The sequence below is a fragment of the Terrapene carolina genome, unplaced genomic scaffold (genome assembly GCF_002925995.2).
Source record: "Terrapene carolina triunguis isolate 2854851 unplaced genomic scaffold, T_m_triunguis-2.0 Scaffold211, whole genome shotgun sequence".
Taxonomy (NCBI): Eukaryota; Metazoa; Chordata; order Testudines; family Emydidae; genus Terrapene; species Terrapene triunguis.
The window spans coordinates 38,206,935-38,221,271 of NW_020664562.1; the positions used below are offsets into that span (position 1 = coordinate 38,206,935).

The 14,337-nt window shown below is 38.2% G+C and overlaps 2 protein-coding genes across 6 annotated transcripts in view; one reads left to right on the plus strand and one right to left on the minus strand.

Annotated features, from left to right (window-relative positions):
• The window catches only part of LOC112115936 (tyrosine-protein kinase JAK1), an 88,923-nt gene extending 86,868 nt beyond the window's left edge, over positions 1-2,055 (plus strand). For all 3 annotated transcript variants that reach the window (XM_024213168.2, XM_024213169.2, XM_024213170.2), the window contains 2 exons: positions 290-400; positions 1,185-2,055. In XM_024213168.2, coding sequence (XP_024068936.2) covers positions 290-400; positions 1,185-1,286 — 213 coding nt within the window. In that variant the 3' untranslated portion in view covers positions 1,287-2,055. The remainder of the gene's footprint in view (positions 1-289; positions 401-1,184) is intronic.
• Positions 2,056-5,348: 3,293 nt separating this feature from the next.
• The window catches only part of LOC112115950 (ribonucleoprotein PTB-binding 2), a 59,119-nt gene continuing 50,130 nt past the window's right edge, over positions 5,349-14,337 (minus strand). For 2 of the 3 annotated variants that reach the window (XM_024213188.2, XM_024213189.2), the window contains exons 9-15: positions 13,746-13,919; positions 11,904-12,169; positions 8,752-8,863; positions 8,079-8,224; positions 7,342-7,431; positions 6,545-6,670; positions 5,349-5,517 (exon numbers count right to left, since the gene is read on the minus strand). In XM_024213188.2, the coding sequence (XP_024068956.2) occupies positions 5,371-5,517; positions 6,545-6,670; positions 7,342-7,431; positions 8,079-8,224; positions 8,752-8,863; positions 11,904-12,169; positions 13,746-13,919 (1,061 nt within the window). In that variant the 3' untranslated portion in view covers positions 5,349-5,370. The remainder of the gene's footprint in view (positions 5,518-6,544; positions 6,671-7,341; positions 7,432-8,078; positions 8,225-8,751; positions 8,864-11,903; positions 12,170-13,745; positions 13,920-14,337) is intronic. The other variant, XM_024213190.2, reaches the window with a different exon arrangement.

Consider the following 14,337-nt stretch of genomic DNA (forward strand, 5'->3'; position numbering starts at 1 on the left):
CTCTCGCATCTGGATGCTCAAACCATCAGTAAACGTTTTTTTGCTTAAGAACAAATACGAGTATCTACATGTGGGTATTAGGTGTCTCGTTAAGGAAGCCATATTTAAAAAATTGTGCTTCCTGTATTCTCATGAGAGGATGGGAAAGAAATGAGAATACTGTATGAATACGGGTTTATAACTAGTCTTCATTTTGAGATTAAGTATTTCTCATGTCAAGTTTAACTGTTACGGATTCATTTGGCAAGAATTATAAATAAATGATCCATGTGACTTTTACTTGTTACAGGAGTTTTTGAAAATGATTGGCCCAACTCAAGGCCAGATGACGGTAACGCGGCTTGTACGTGTATTAGCAGAAGGAAAACGCTTGCCCCGGCCACAAAACTCCCCAGAAGAGGTATAAACTAGATTGATAGCCAAATGTATACAAGCAAACTTTTCTTCTCAAGCTTTCTGAAGTGTTATGTTAAAAAAAAATGTTCCTAATGAGATTCCAAAGTCTGACACCTCCCCGGAAGCAAAAACCTCTAAGGTCTGAGTCCCATATAATTCATTATATAGTCCTTTGATTTCTGAAGTATAGAGCTGGTGCATGTACTACACAGAGGCTGTGTTCATACAGACACGCCATTCACGCCAGTGGGTCAAAGTGGGACCATCGATACCATAACCAAAGGCCTCTACCCCTTGTGCTAAAGGACAGCTCCTTTTCCGTTTCAGGAGCTGGCGCTTAGTACCTGAGCCAACTCCCACTGAAGTCGTTTGGATGCTTCCTATTCATTTTAGTGGGAGGTGGATCAGGCTTTTAGTCACTAGTCCCCAGCCACTAGCAGCACCTGTGATGACATTCACTAAGCTGATGTTAACTCTAATACTTTACGGCTCACTTGTTCTGTACAGCATATGGCCTGCAATGCTATAAGTAGCCCTGAATCAAGGGGGTGTAGTTGTTTCTATCTGTTCTCATAGCTGATATACCTGACACCACTTCTCAACCCAGATGGCCAACCTTTGATTTTAAAATGTAACGGAAGCTCACTTCAGCTCAGATCATCAGCTAGTGTAAATCCGCATGGCTCTGTTGGCTTTAGTGGAGCTACTCCTGTTTACATCAGCTGGTCTTTATTGAGAAAATGAACAGTCTACTATTCACCCTTTAAATTTTTTTTTCTCATTCCTAGGTGGACCAACTGATGAGGAAATGTTGGATATATAATCCAGGTGACCGGACGACCTTTCAAAATCTTATTCAAGGATTTGAAGCACTTATAAATAAATTATAATTAACATTTTTGTATTGTCAGTGCTTTAAATGTATGTTAAATATAAATGGCCAGGTTCTTTTATTTTAACTACTGTAATTTGTACTCTGGCTATGCTAATACGTGTTTAAGGGTTTCTTTTTCCACTGGTTTCCCTTTTTTGGTGTAATGAACACTTGGATCAAAATATTTAAATTCCCTAGCAGAAAATCTTTAAGCACTCTGCCCTTGGTAGGGTATTACTTATTAAAAAAGGCTTGTTCATTGATCAACCGGTCCAGCATTTAGATTATACTGAACTAACACAAATTGGAAAGAACTGTGTCAAGCAAGGGAATTTATGATGGTCCCAAGTCACATTGCACGTCAACAGATAAAGCACATTAAACAAGTGTTCTGCAGCTAGAATGATTTTCTTGAATAACTAACTCAGAAGATTGAGCAGAACTTTCCATAGCAATTTAATTGCTTTTCAAATAATTTTTAGGAAAGTGGTAAGATTAAAAAAAAAAAAAAAGTGGGCAAAAAAGGTCATCTTTCAATGCATCTGCATTTCAAAAATATTTTGGGCACATAACATTCAGTTCAGATACTGTATCAATCAGGGTTATCTAACCAAAAAGCTTTAACCTGCAATTTGAAGTCCTGAGCTTTTATATTCAAAAAATAAAACCTATAAATGTAAATATTCCCAAAAAAGCATTTACCAACTTTTATGAATCAGAGGGGTAGCCGTGTTAGTCTGGATCTGTAAACAGCAACAAAGAGTCCTGTGGCACCTTATAGACTAATAGATGTATTGGAGCATAACCTTGACGAAGTGGGTATTCACCCATGAAAGCTTATGCTCCAATACATCTGTTAGTCTGTAAGGTGCCACAGGACTCTTTGTTGCTGTTTACAACTTTTATGAGTTTGCATTTCACTGCAGAAACCCAGTTTCTTATTACAGCTTTTTTAAAAAAAAAACAAAAAAAAAACCCCAAGCTAAATACTTTCCCCATTTTTATTGCATCCTATAAACTCAATCACAATGAGGATTTTCCTGGAAGCCATGTTTTTTTGGGCCGGACATTTTTCTGTCCTGCACGCCATTGCATTTATTAACACCTGTTTAAAAAAACATGAGGAACAAAAATTAAATGAGTATTTAGATTATTCACTTATTGCATTAGAAACAGCTTTTGGACCCCAATTTGGTATGCAGACTGCCAAATTATACAATTAACCAGTGGGGCCAGACTGGGTCTGCTTGAGTTCTATGACCATAAACAGATTTTGCAGTTGAATCAAGGACACGGAAGTCATATAATGTGACTTTGGCAAGCTTTTATTGATGGTAGATTATGCAAACTGGCAACCTTTTGCTAATCCTCTCCCTAGAATTTAGGCAATATTGTCTCCCCCAAACCTGGATTCTGAAAATGCTTAGAGGGCACACTGAGTGGCAGTAATAACTGAAAAATGTTTTTACATATTAAAGTATAAATGTAATTACTGAACCCCAAACTGGTAGGATTCATTTTTACAGTATTATTTTTTATTTCTGTACTTCACTTATGAACCTGAGTAGAATCTATATGCACTTTGTTACTCTTTATACAAATTAATAAAGATTTTTTTTCTTCGTGTGTGTGTGTGTGTGTGTGTGTGTGTTAATTATAAATTACATTGTGCAAAGCTGTTACTTTTTTAGGGAAGATAAATTTGAAATTTTGCTATAGCACCCTGGTGTAAAATGATAGAGTAGGCTGGAGATTTTGTGCTTTCACACAAATTCCACTGTAAATGGAGCAGTAATTTATTTTGTTGAAAAGGGTAACAGTTCTGAAAAGTTGCAGATACAATAGTTTAAACAAAATACTACAGGTGAATTTTCAACACCAATCAATACATACATGTATAATCTAACAAAACCAATCAAATGCATTGCTATTCTGCTGTCTTAAGGCAGGCGTGCAGAGCATTTACATAACACAGCAACTGTGTTTGCTAAAAAAGTCCTGACTCTGAGCTACTGCAAAAAACTTTGAGTTTATTCAAGACTTTTTTTTTAAAATCAGTAAACTTTAAACATGGCTTAAAAGATAACCTTGGAATAAAGAGATTAAATTAAATTTACAGCCATTACATGGTGGGAGCACTACGAACATCAATTCCATTATTATTGCAATTTAGTCAAAGATGGAAACATTGAGTTGCAAAGGGATTACAAGAAAGTTAATTCACATGGTCAGTTGGCAAGTGTCTTATTCATAATTTAACTTATATGAATATTAGTAATGAAAACATGGATTTCCACCACTGCAGATACAAAAATTGTAGGCAAAAAATAACATTTGATTTAAGGTGATTTGGTGATAGGACTTGGAGCTGGTAAATCAAATTTAAGATAAAAAAACCAGTCAGAGAGAGAAAAAAAAAGTTTTGAAAGTTGCTGAATGGACCTCTCAGCCCAGTGCACAAGTCAGGGAGAAAGAAAAGCACTAGGCAAAGGCAAAAGACTATTCCAGTTCTGGCTGGTGGAGACTGAGTACAGTACTAGTTATCATACTGCAAGAGAGGTAATTCCTTGGAGAAAATGACCCTCTGTATATAAAAAAAAAAAAAAAAAAAAAAGAGAAAGAGGGGGGGAAAAAAAAAAAAAAAAAAAAAAAAAAAGGGCAAGAGAATGGGGGGTAGCAGGAACAAGGAAGTGGGAAAAGTTCATGGTGAGAGAAGGAGTCTACAATGAAAATCTTTTGAAGGGAGGGGTTCAAAAGGGATGGAATATATATATATAAAAATATAAACGTAGGTGTAAATAATAAACCCAGCTGTCTCTATGCTGTATCATATGCACCATACTCATAAATGCCAGTGAGAGCTGAGTGAGTAGAGATTAGTCCTGTCTAAAGAGGACTATTTGATGCAAAAAGAACACATCATAAAGGCCTAACCCTGAAGTCCATGGGAATCGGGGGCATTCAGAACTTTGGGTCCCAAATGACCAGTGGGGATAGCTGAAGCAAACTGTAAAAGTAAGTTTGACACCTGGAGACAGAGTAGAGTGAAGGTAAAAAACAGGAAAGTGGGATTAACAAAACCAAACTAGGACAGGTGTAGTGGGCTTGGGCAGTTTACTCCTCTACTGTCTGAACAACCCAGAAATTAGAGAAAACAAAATTGGCTGTTAAATTTTTAGCTTCTTTTTGAGCAACTTTTATACTGATCCGCTTACAAAGTGGTTGCAATTATTTTGGTTAGTTTTACTGTTCCTGCGCATTGAATTTTCATTACTAAGTGGAGGGTAGCTTTTAGATTTTAGTTTTTGGGAGACTCTCTCACACCAGTTCAAATCCAGTGGTTAGCAAGACCTAGTATTTTACACAGATTTCAGAAGCAGATTAGGGCAGAAAAATTCATTCACAAACAATTGCATATAAAAATGACAACCACCTCTTGGGACAGAATATCAATAGCTAAGATTACACCTTTGTTCTAACTAGCGCCTCTGTACTCTAGATTGATGCTGGTAGGCTCACAATATAACAAACTTATTTTTAACAAAATGTTTACTGAAAAACTCATGGGCTCTGTTAATACACCTGGTGTCTCCAATGTTTTGGGGAAGATTTTTAAAAATATAAAGACTAAGTGCAGAAGGCTCAACTCTGGAAAAGGTAAAACTGAAAAGCACACTCAAGATTTTTTTTAAAAATTATGACTAAGACAATCTCACCTTCCTCATCTAAGGAACAAGGGAAAAGTCTCCTTTACTACTATTTTCATTGCTTTTGACTGACATGATCAACAATCACCAAAGGAAACTTCTTTGCAGGCATAAGACAATCATTGTCAATTCTGACAAGTTACAGTAAGATCATGTATTATGAGAGACACCATTGTATTATATTATTTAACAAGGCAAATAATGAGTGAAAAATGTCCAACTAGTTGTCTTTATTGCTACATATAATTTATTTGGAAAATTTGCCTGAATTGTTCCTTTTAGGAATGTGTCACCCTATATAAAGATGGATGGGTATGAAGTTAAGGCAGTAATAAATACAGAGGTACAAAAAGGTCACCTATTGGCTTTAAGGCAGGATTGGTTGATTGGATCTCAATAAACACGCTTTTTTTTAAGATAGGATTCTGCATAATTTGATGCTGTGCCCTGAGTGTGCTGGCCAATATATTCAACTGGGCCAGCTTCTGGGGAAGAAATGAGGTGTGAGGAACTTCGCTTTTCACTTCTTACTGGTGCCACCTGTGCAAAAGAAGAAAGTAAGTGACAACCCAAACTAAGTGATCAGAGAAAACAGTACCATTTGTGGTTATAAAGAGTTCCTAGCTGAGGTGTTTTATACTACGCACGAATGGCATTAGCTATTTAGTCTAGAAGTTCTAATCATTGCCACTAAGTGCTAATATCCCAGTCCATCCTGATTTCTTTAATTATTTTATTTTTATACACACACATCTCAGGATGTGGTCTCTTTGAAATTCAGCTCTGAAATGTGCTTTACAGATGCTGTAAAAAATGTAGTGAGGGCTTGGGTGTGGAAATAAAGAGCTTTCTTTATTTCAGGCAACAGGTTAATCAATCATCTAATGCCAGGATTCAGACAAGTCTCTGGATGCCCAGGCACACTGTATATTTGTTTAGTCCATGCCAAAGGAATGGTCTCTGACTGCCTTCTATGGAATGTGGCATTAATACAAGCTTGGGAGGAAGCTGTCTAACATCAGCTTCATCTATGAACTTTCCTCCTTTAACTAGAAAAAAGGAGATTGAAAACCAGTTGTTATCTCAAACACCTGAACTATTTCTTTCCTCTCTGGGCTATGATAACTCTAGCTGGATGGAACCTACTGACAGAGTTTCCGGCCCTGTGTTTGGGAACTTAAAGTGAAATCCTTTACTATGTACACAACACCCAGCAACATCCATAGCCCTTCCCCATCTTTGTTACAAGGTACATCTCAGCCAGTTCTTGCCAAACAAGTGCTACCACCAGCATCTAGATTTGATCCTTCACAAAGCCCGGGCTACCCTGAGACTTTCCTAATCAAGATGTAAATAGAAAAGCTTTGGAATTGGCTTGGTAGGTGCCACAAGGTTCATGTTTGCCCTAGTTTACCAAAACATTTTGTAGTTGGCACAATACTCATTTAGACTTTCAAAAGTCCTAATTATCTTTTAGCCACTTGGTGGCAGCAAGAGACAAACAAGGCATGCTACCACCTGCATCTAGATTTGGCCATGTCTGAAATCACTCAGTTTCTCCTCTCACCTTATTTAATGCATTCTGTGGAGTAAGCTGAAAGCTGCCTGGCTGGCATGATCCCTGGGTTCCGGTGTAATATGAAGGCATAACCTGCAAATAGGTATTGTAGTCTCCATAAGATATAGCAGGTTCCTAAATGGAGAAGAGGATCCATGATAAACCAAAGGTCAAAACAAAACTATTTATTTTTAAGTAATTACTCTTATTTGACTATAGTAACTATCAGTGGAAAGATATGGAAATATCTGAGTCAAACCAAGTTTCTAAAGGAAAGAATTTTTAGTTCAGAACAGCTCAGGCCTACAGCAATTTCTCTCTCTCATTGAGTCTGATATAGGAACTTTTAAAGGATTGTGTGCATAGAGATTTAAAAAAAAAAAAAGGAAATTTGCTTTTGTATTTTTTAGATTTTGCCTACCATTTGCACTGCAGCACCTACTGGGGATCTATAACAATGTGAGAGCTAAATAGCTCTTGGAGAATACCTTAGTGGGAAATAACTTGATAATCTCTTGTTCACTTATGCTGTTCTATGGCTGCAATGTATGATCATTTTTGGTGCACTCCTGCTCTATTTTACAGCACATGGTGAAAACTTTAGGTTGTAGGATCCTAGGTACAGGACGGCTTAGGGAATACCAAAGACTGAGTGTTTGGGATCCACACGGTGACTCTCCGGCACCATTTTCCCCACACAATCTGGTCCTTTCTGTTTACAGTAGCGCTGAAACACATGTAGCATCCTAATGCTAAAGGAGAAAAGCAGTCAACGGAAATGTGAAGGAAATTCATTTCACTTTTACCTCGGAAGCTTCATTTTCAAATTCACCTACTCTTGCTTGAGTAGCGTTGTATGCCTGCGCATAATGCTGATACCACTGCTGGACAGCCTCCTATAAATGAAAAAAACTCGTTCACTTCATCTGCCTGCTATGGTGATTTTACTTTATGCCAATTTCCCATGACCTTCACAGGGCACTAGATTTAATTAAAGACAAAAGCTCTCCAAGACACACAAAAACAGATTTAAAACCAATAATAAAAATCCAACGGAACAGTTTAAATATATGTTTTAAGTGATTATGTGATAGGTGTCAGACTGACCACACTAAAGTCTTCTATTCACCCAGAAGATATAGAACAATTATATGTCTGAACCTCATCTAGTATAGTATATGTTCGTGATGCCCATTACACCTTAAATAACTTGATTCGTTGGTTTGGAATTTGTTTATCTTATAGCTAGTGAAAAAGACTTCATTCTGCACTTGTCATCTAAATTGATACCAGGACCCAAGTGATAATATCCTCTTTATTAACGACATAAAAATTGATCAAAATGCTCTATAATTTATAGTACCATTGAGCCAAGTAACTCCATCATCTTCACAGACCTATGGGATGTCTTTACAACAGGTCCTACTCCAAGTAGAACACAAAACAACAACATGCAACTACAGTGTAACTTCAGTTATCTATAAGCAATAAAAATATACCAAGCACCCCATTACAGGAAGGAAAGTACTGTTAGCTAACATACCTGTGTATAATCCCCATACTGTTGAGAATAATTAAAGTAGTTTTCCATTGCATGTTGTGATGTAGTTCCCTGAGAGACTGCAGCATCCACTATGTTGCTTGAAAGCCCAGCATGCTGCTGTGTACTAGTTGCTTTGCTGGCAACTCCTGCTCAAAACAAAATGAATACATTCAGTTTATACATGCTGTGCAACCATTAAGGGGCACACTTTGATCTTGGATACACTTGTGTAAACCCAGAATATTGTCACAGACCTGAAATTTATTACTCCAGATTTACACATTTAACTGTAATCAAAATCTAGCCCAAAATATAAAAGATCTTATGTTTGATAGAAAATAGTTTCTAGAATGTACATAAATTCGGAACAAATATGCTAACTGTGTACATTTGCATTAGAAATACTGCAGCACATAATATCTCTTTACAGATAAGTACTCATATAAACTGTATTTTTCCAACTAGAAAATCAGTTATGAAGGTCATTTATATCAATTTACTTTTCTTCTCGGTGCAAGTTCTTTGAAAGAGAATCCAAGGTTTTATTAATGACAAATGCTGTGGTTGTTGGGATCATTTAGTAAGCAGAAAAACAACTTACCACACTCTGCTCTTGAAAGCCTTAAATCAAATCACAAGCTGTTAGACCAGCATCTGCGGAATGGCTGCTTACCTGAAAGACATACACCACGCAACACGCTTGCCAAATTCAAGTAGGGATTGGTACTAAGACGGATTTCTTTGGGTGGTTCTCCCAGGAGCGAAGTCTGGTTTTTTGAGGGAATCTGTAAAAATGTTATAAATCGTCATTCATTCCATTTTTCAGCTATCACTCAAGTCATAAGTAAAACAAAAGCAATGACATGTGCTTGTCTCTACATGACTTTAAAAACATGCAGATTCCATAGGTTTTACAGCAGAATATCTCCACATCGATCCTGAACTGAATCATCTGAACAGACTGCTCAGATCACAGATATTTTTTCTTGCCAAGTAGTTTGTCAGCCAAGTGTCTCTTTGGACCAGCAGGGAAGGGTTGGGGAAGGGGGGAAACTTAGTTTACCTGAGAATATTTAAAACCTCACTAAAAGCCATCAGATTAATACGCTAACAGTAAGCATGTGATAGACGACTAGCTTCAACTCAAGTCTCTGGCAAACCAAGGACTGATGAACTCTGACTTAGGGAGGCAGAATTTTCTCTGATGTACTAATGTAAAATGCCTTTCTGATCAAGCTGCTTATCAGCGCTAGCACTACTTACATTAAAGGGAAAAATAGTTGGGAGCGGGTCTGAGACCCCAGGACTCACTCACTCCCCCAAACCAGCAGAGGTGTGTGAGCTTCTGGAACTGTGATGAACTGAGTCTATTCTGCTAGTTTTTTCTTCTCTGGGGTGCTAGGTCCTTAACAGGGACAAGCTGTTTCAGGAGGAGAGCAGGAGCTCCAGAGGCAGCCTGCCTGCCCAAAGGCCACCCCTAAGGATATGTCCATGCTACATTCCGGAGCGAGCGCCTAGCCTGGGTCCGCAGACTCGGGCTAGCAGCGCTCTCACTCGCGTGCTAAAAATAGCTGTGTAGACATTGCAGCTCAAGTCTGGTGAGGGGCTAGGGAGGGAGGACAGCATCTACACAGGTATTCTTAGCACGCTAGTGAGCACTCCGCTAGCCCAACCTTACATTTAATTTGTTGATTTACAGCATAAAAATATACCCAAAATAGAGTTACATGTGCAGGTGGCAAATTAGTTAGCTAATCCTACATAGATTCTAGCAACATTTAAAACACCTGTCATAGCACCCCCAACACCTCCCAGAAAACATTGTTCTCGCCACTTTTGAGAGATGGGTCTCCTGATAAGTCATAACAGTGATGCAGAAGCACTTACTATTAATATCAATAAACACAAAGGAACTGGTTTATGCTGAGGCATATGTCACCTCTCAAACTGTAACACATGGGAACTGAAAATCACCTCTTTTACAGGCCAATCAGAACACTGAGTGAGATTCCACAGAGATGTACTGAGTATCCTACATAGAGGGCAAACTATTGGGCCAAATTTTCTGTGGGCATAAGACCTCAATGGCATCACACCAACAGATAATTTGGGCCATAAATTTCAGAGGATTTTTACCTGCTTTTCAACACTGGGTGTAATCTCTTCACTGTTAATGTACATTCAGGTTCCTAATTCACCTGGTAATCACATTTGGTACATCCGTTTGGGTTGGAAGTTGGCTTTTTCTACTACTAGTACCAAGGAGTTTATTCAAATAAGGGCAATTTGTTGCCCTTAATATTTAAAATCATAATTAAAAATGCAAATGGATTTGCATGTCTAAAATGGAATTTAATGCTCATGAGAAGTGCCACAATGTCAGCCTGGGAAACTGAAATCCTCTCTTTAGTCAAAACTCAGTAAGGCATGAGTCCCACCTCACACTACCACTGTAGCGGAGCCCTATTCTGGGAAAGGTTCCTACCTCAGTGAGTCAGGAGGTGGTTCAGTCTCCAGGCCCATTCAAACCTTGGGTTCAGTTGACACTGACTATGAGGGGAAACCAGTTAGTGCCATACTATTAGGAGTTTTGTGATACCTGTCCACTGGGAACTGGACTGAAGACAACACTCTCTCAATTTCACAGAGACCACTGAGCAGCCATCCCAGAGTATGGATGGGCTGATTTCAAACTGGAGAACATATAATCACTTGAAACATGTAGCCCAGTGTGATTTTTATATAATTTTATTCTAAATCCATTCTGTTAAAAATGTACAAATCTGGAATGTGCTACTAATGCACTCGCCTTAGAAAACTGGCCCCTGTATCAATTGATGCAGAAAAGGAAGTAACTTTATTAATATCTCTGCCAGAAAGGCTGTCCAAAAGTATGGGATTCAAAACCTCCCAAGATAACCTGCAGATTCATTTTTAGAATACTTGATTATCTGGAGTTTTAAAAGTTTATTTTCCTTTTTTATCTGTATGAAAGGGTGAACGGAAATGCTGATTAAAATATACAAAAATAATCTGTTTAAAATCCCAAATCATTACACTAACATAGATTTAAAAATTAAAATAATTACATATTAAATAAATGCTGAAAACAGAATGTAGCCGAAGACACTGCTTAGGTGCTAGTAATCTCAACTGCTTCAGGAAAACAAGAAAACTTAAATCAAAACATAATAATCTAAGATATTTCAAGTTTTCTGTAAATGTCAAATGTTTAAGTAAATACATGTACAGAATCCAGTTAATGGCTGCGAATCTCAAACAGTTTTTAATAAAGCATTTCATTTCAGCTTTAATTTTTTCTTCTGCATCCACACACTTTGAAAGAATAACTACTAAACCTGATCTGATGTCAAGGAAATGCCAATTGTGTTTTAAGAGGCTGCAGATTAGAAACACACACACACACACACACACACACACACCCCCTAACCTAGAGGTACTGTTCTAGTTTACAGTCACTGAATTGCAACACGAGTTCCATTTTTACTGTCTAAAAAGGGCATTTCCTGTAGCTTAGATAATTTCATCATTACATATACAGAGGCACGTACATGAGGATAATAGTACTATAGAAAGATTCCTCTTTGTTAATTCATTTTGACAATCAAAAGACATTAATGTTTCCTTGCTGTAATTCATAATCCAAATGACCTTAAAATGCTTTATAAATCATTCTATGATTCAGTAAATATTATAATGGAGATACTGCAAAAAGAAAATGCAGTTAACTTGTAATTGGAACAACAACAACAACAAAGGGGGCGGGAGTACGGGAATGCAAAATCTATGTCCGGTTTTTCTTACCCCTGAACTTGTATCAGTGCTTTTTGGCTGACTTTGCTGTTGGGGATGTTCTGTGCGTAAGCCTCCAGCAGTAAAATTTGTTAAGCTCTGAAGACAAGCCTGCGACCCTGAGCCAGCTCCTTCTGACAGTCCCACTGTAGTTGATTGTTTATCCTGAGTATTATTTTGCCCTGGCATAGCTTGTCCAACAACGGGCTGATTTGGAAAGAATGGCAAGATGCCCATCCCTGTTGCTGCTGTTGTTCGATTTGGAGTCACATTAGATGCTGCAGTCAACCATAAATGGAGAAACCTTTCTGTTAGATAAGATTTATCAGAACATTTTACTTGTGGTTTTTATTAAGTGATGACAAAAACATTGAGAAATCTATTTCAAAGCTGTCACATAACAGTTAATCCTGATGCTGGTGGCCAGGAATGCTGCAGTAATAAAAACCTGGAGCTTAATTTAAAACTAAAGCTAGAACAGAAAACTGTAACTGTATTTAATGCTATTTCAGTCTAAACATCTGCTAGGCTAAGAAGTTAAACTGACCAGGGTCTGGTTCATTTGTTTTTTCTGCTACTCAAGAAAGCTATGAAGAGCAGCAGAGGCCCCTAAGTGATCTGTCTGTGGGCTCAGGAAAACTGCACAGCATCAGTTCACACTAGGAAGGTTTTCTTCACAACCTGAAGGGCAAGAAACTCTTTTTTTAATTAAATGAAGGCTTAAATTCTGCAGAAATTGGTGGCCTAAGTCTCACTGCTCCACAGGAAAACTCTTCTACTTACCACTGGTGAGTGCATTATTCAAGCCTTGTCTAGGAATACTGTAAAATGAAGTAAGGTGTCTGAAATCATTTATTTAACAAGACTTGGGTGCAATCAATGCAGAGTGTGGGGCTGTTAGTAGTCCCAAAAACAAACTGGGTGGAAAATAAGAAGTTATACTAAACAGAGTCATCTCCGATCTTTCCACAGACAGCTTAAGGCATCACTGTACCAAGGAATTTGCAACCAAAAGTCACATCCATCAACACTTAGACAGTAAACCTCTAATGCTTAATGGAGTGAGCACAAACAAACTGTTTGCAGAGCTCCTCAACTAGAGGAGTTTATTCACCTTGGAATAACAAGTCTAAAAAGGCAGATCCTGAATAAAAAAAGTGGCTCCAACCTTCCTAAAAATTGGTAATATCTGTGCAAGTAGAGTATTAGCATCCTGAAAATATTCAAAAAATGCCACAATGTCTTCTGCACCAGGTGAACAACAGAGAGAAGTGAGACAGAGGAGAGAAGATACTGGTTTAAGCAGGAAATTCTGCAGAAACTTTTGCAAATCATCAATATGATGAAATACCAAGAGGGACTGCGGGATAGCATCCACTCACCTGGCACATGTAAATCTATTAAACAAGAAACGCTTTGTGCCAAAACCCAAAGAAAGATGGAGGAGAGAGGCACAAAAGTCAGAACCCGGAATGCACCAGATTAAGGCTTTAGGGGGCCACAGGATAGTTTATTTTAAATATATAGAAATAAACCATGAAAGAATTCCTACCAAATAGTCCACTAAGAGCACAAACATTTAAGAGCTGCCATCTGGATTTTCAAGGCACTGCATATAATTCCCCGTTGTCAAATGTTGGAATCAAGAGGGAGGGAAAGTGGTAAAATCTACTGCAAGGCTGATTTTAGTGGCAAATAGAAATTTACAAGGGTTTCCTTAAAAGGCCTGTGCTGTTTGCTCAGGTATTATGAAAGGGGCATCCCGGGCAGTAAACACAAGCCATGTTTTACCACATTCAGGACAGAAACATTGAAGAAGACAGGCAGGACCAAGCTTCCCCCATGGCCACTCACCTACAATTCTATGAAACTGATTGTGTAGAACTTGCCCATCTGATCCCAATGGATAATCCCTGCTCAATTTTTTCATCATCCGGGAATAGGGAAGATGTTTGGTTAACCTTCTGCTTCTATTGGCTAGCTGCTGAGAAGCCATGGTGTGCACACACAACACTTCAGGGGGAACACCTGTTGTACAGCACATTGTGCACAAGGATTACAAAATCAGACTGCTACCAAGGCCTGAAGGTGCAGTTACACATAAGAAATGCTATGCACAAGCAATACAGAACAAATCCAATGGCCAGTCTGCAGGGTTCCTCAGCATATACTCCACCTGAAACCTTTTTGAAAAAACCTACTGATATACCAACTTTGCACTGCAATCCCATGAGTTCTCAAGTGAAGCAGAGTTAGGCCAGGTCCATGCATATCTGTGTGAGAGATTCTGCCAATAAACGCATACATGCCTCAGGAAGTGGAGTCAGTGATTTAGTAGCTGGCACTTTGCCTTCTGAGTTAGGACTGAAGCAAACTGCAGCATAGTATCACAAAGCACTGGATTGCTGGAAGCACCCTCTTACAAAAAACAAAGTGAGCAACAGCT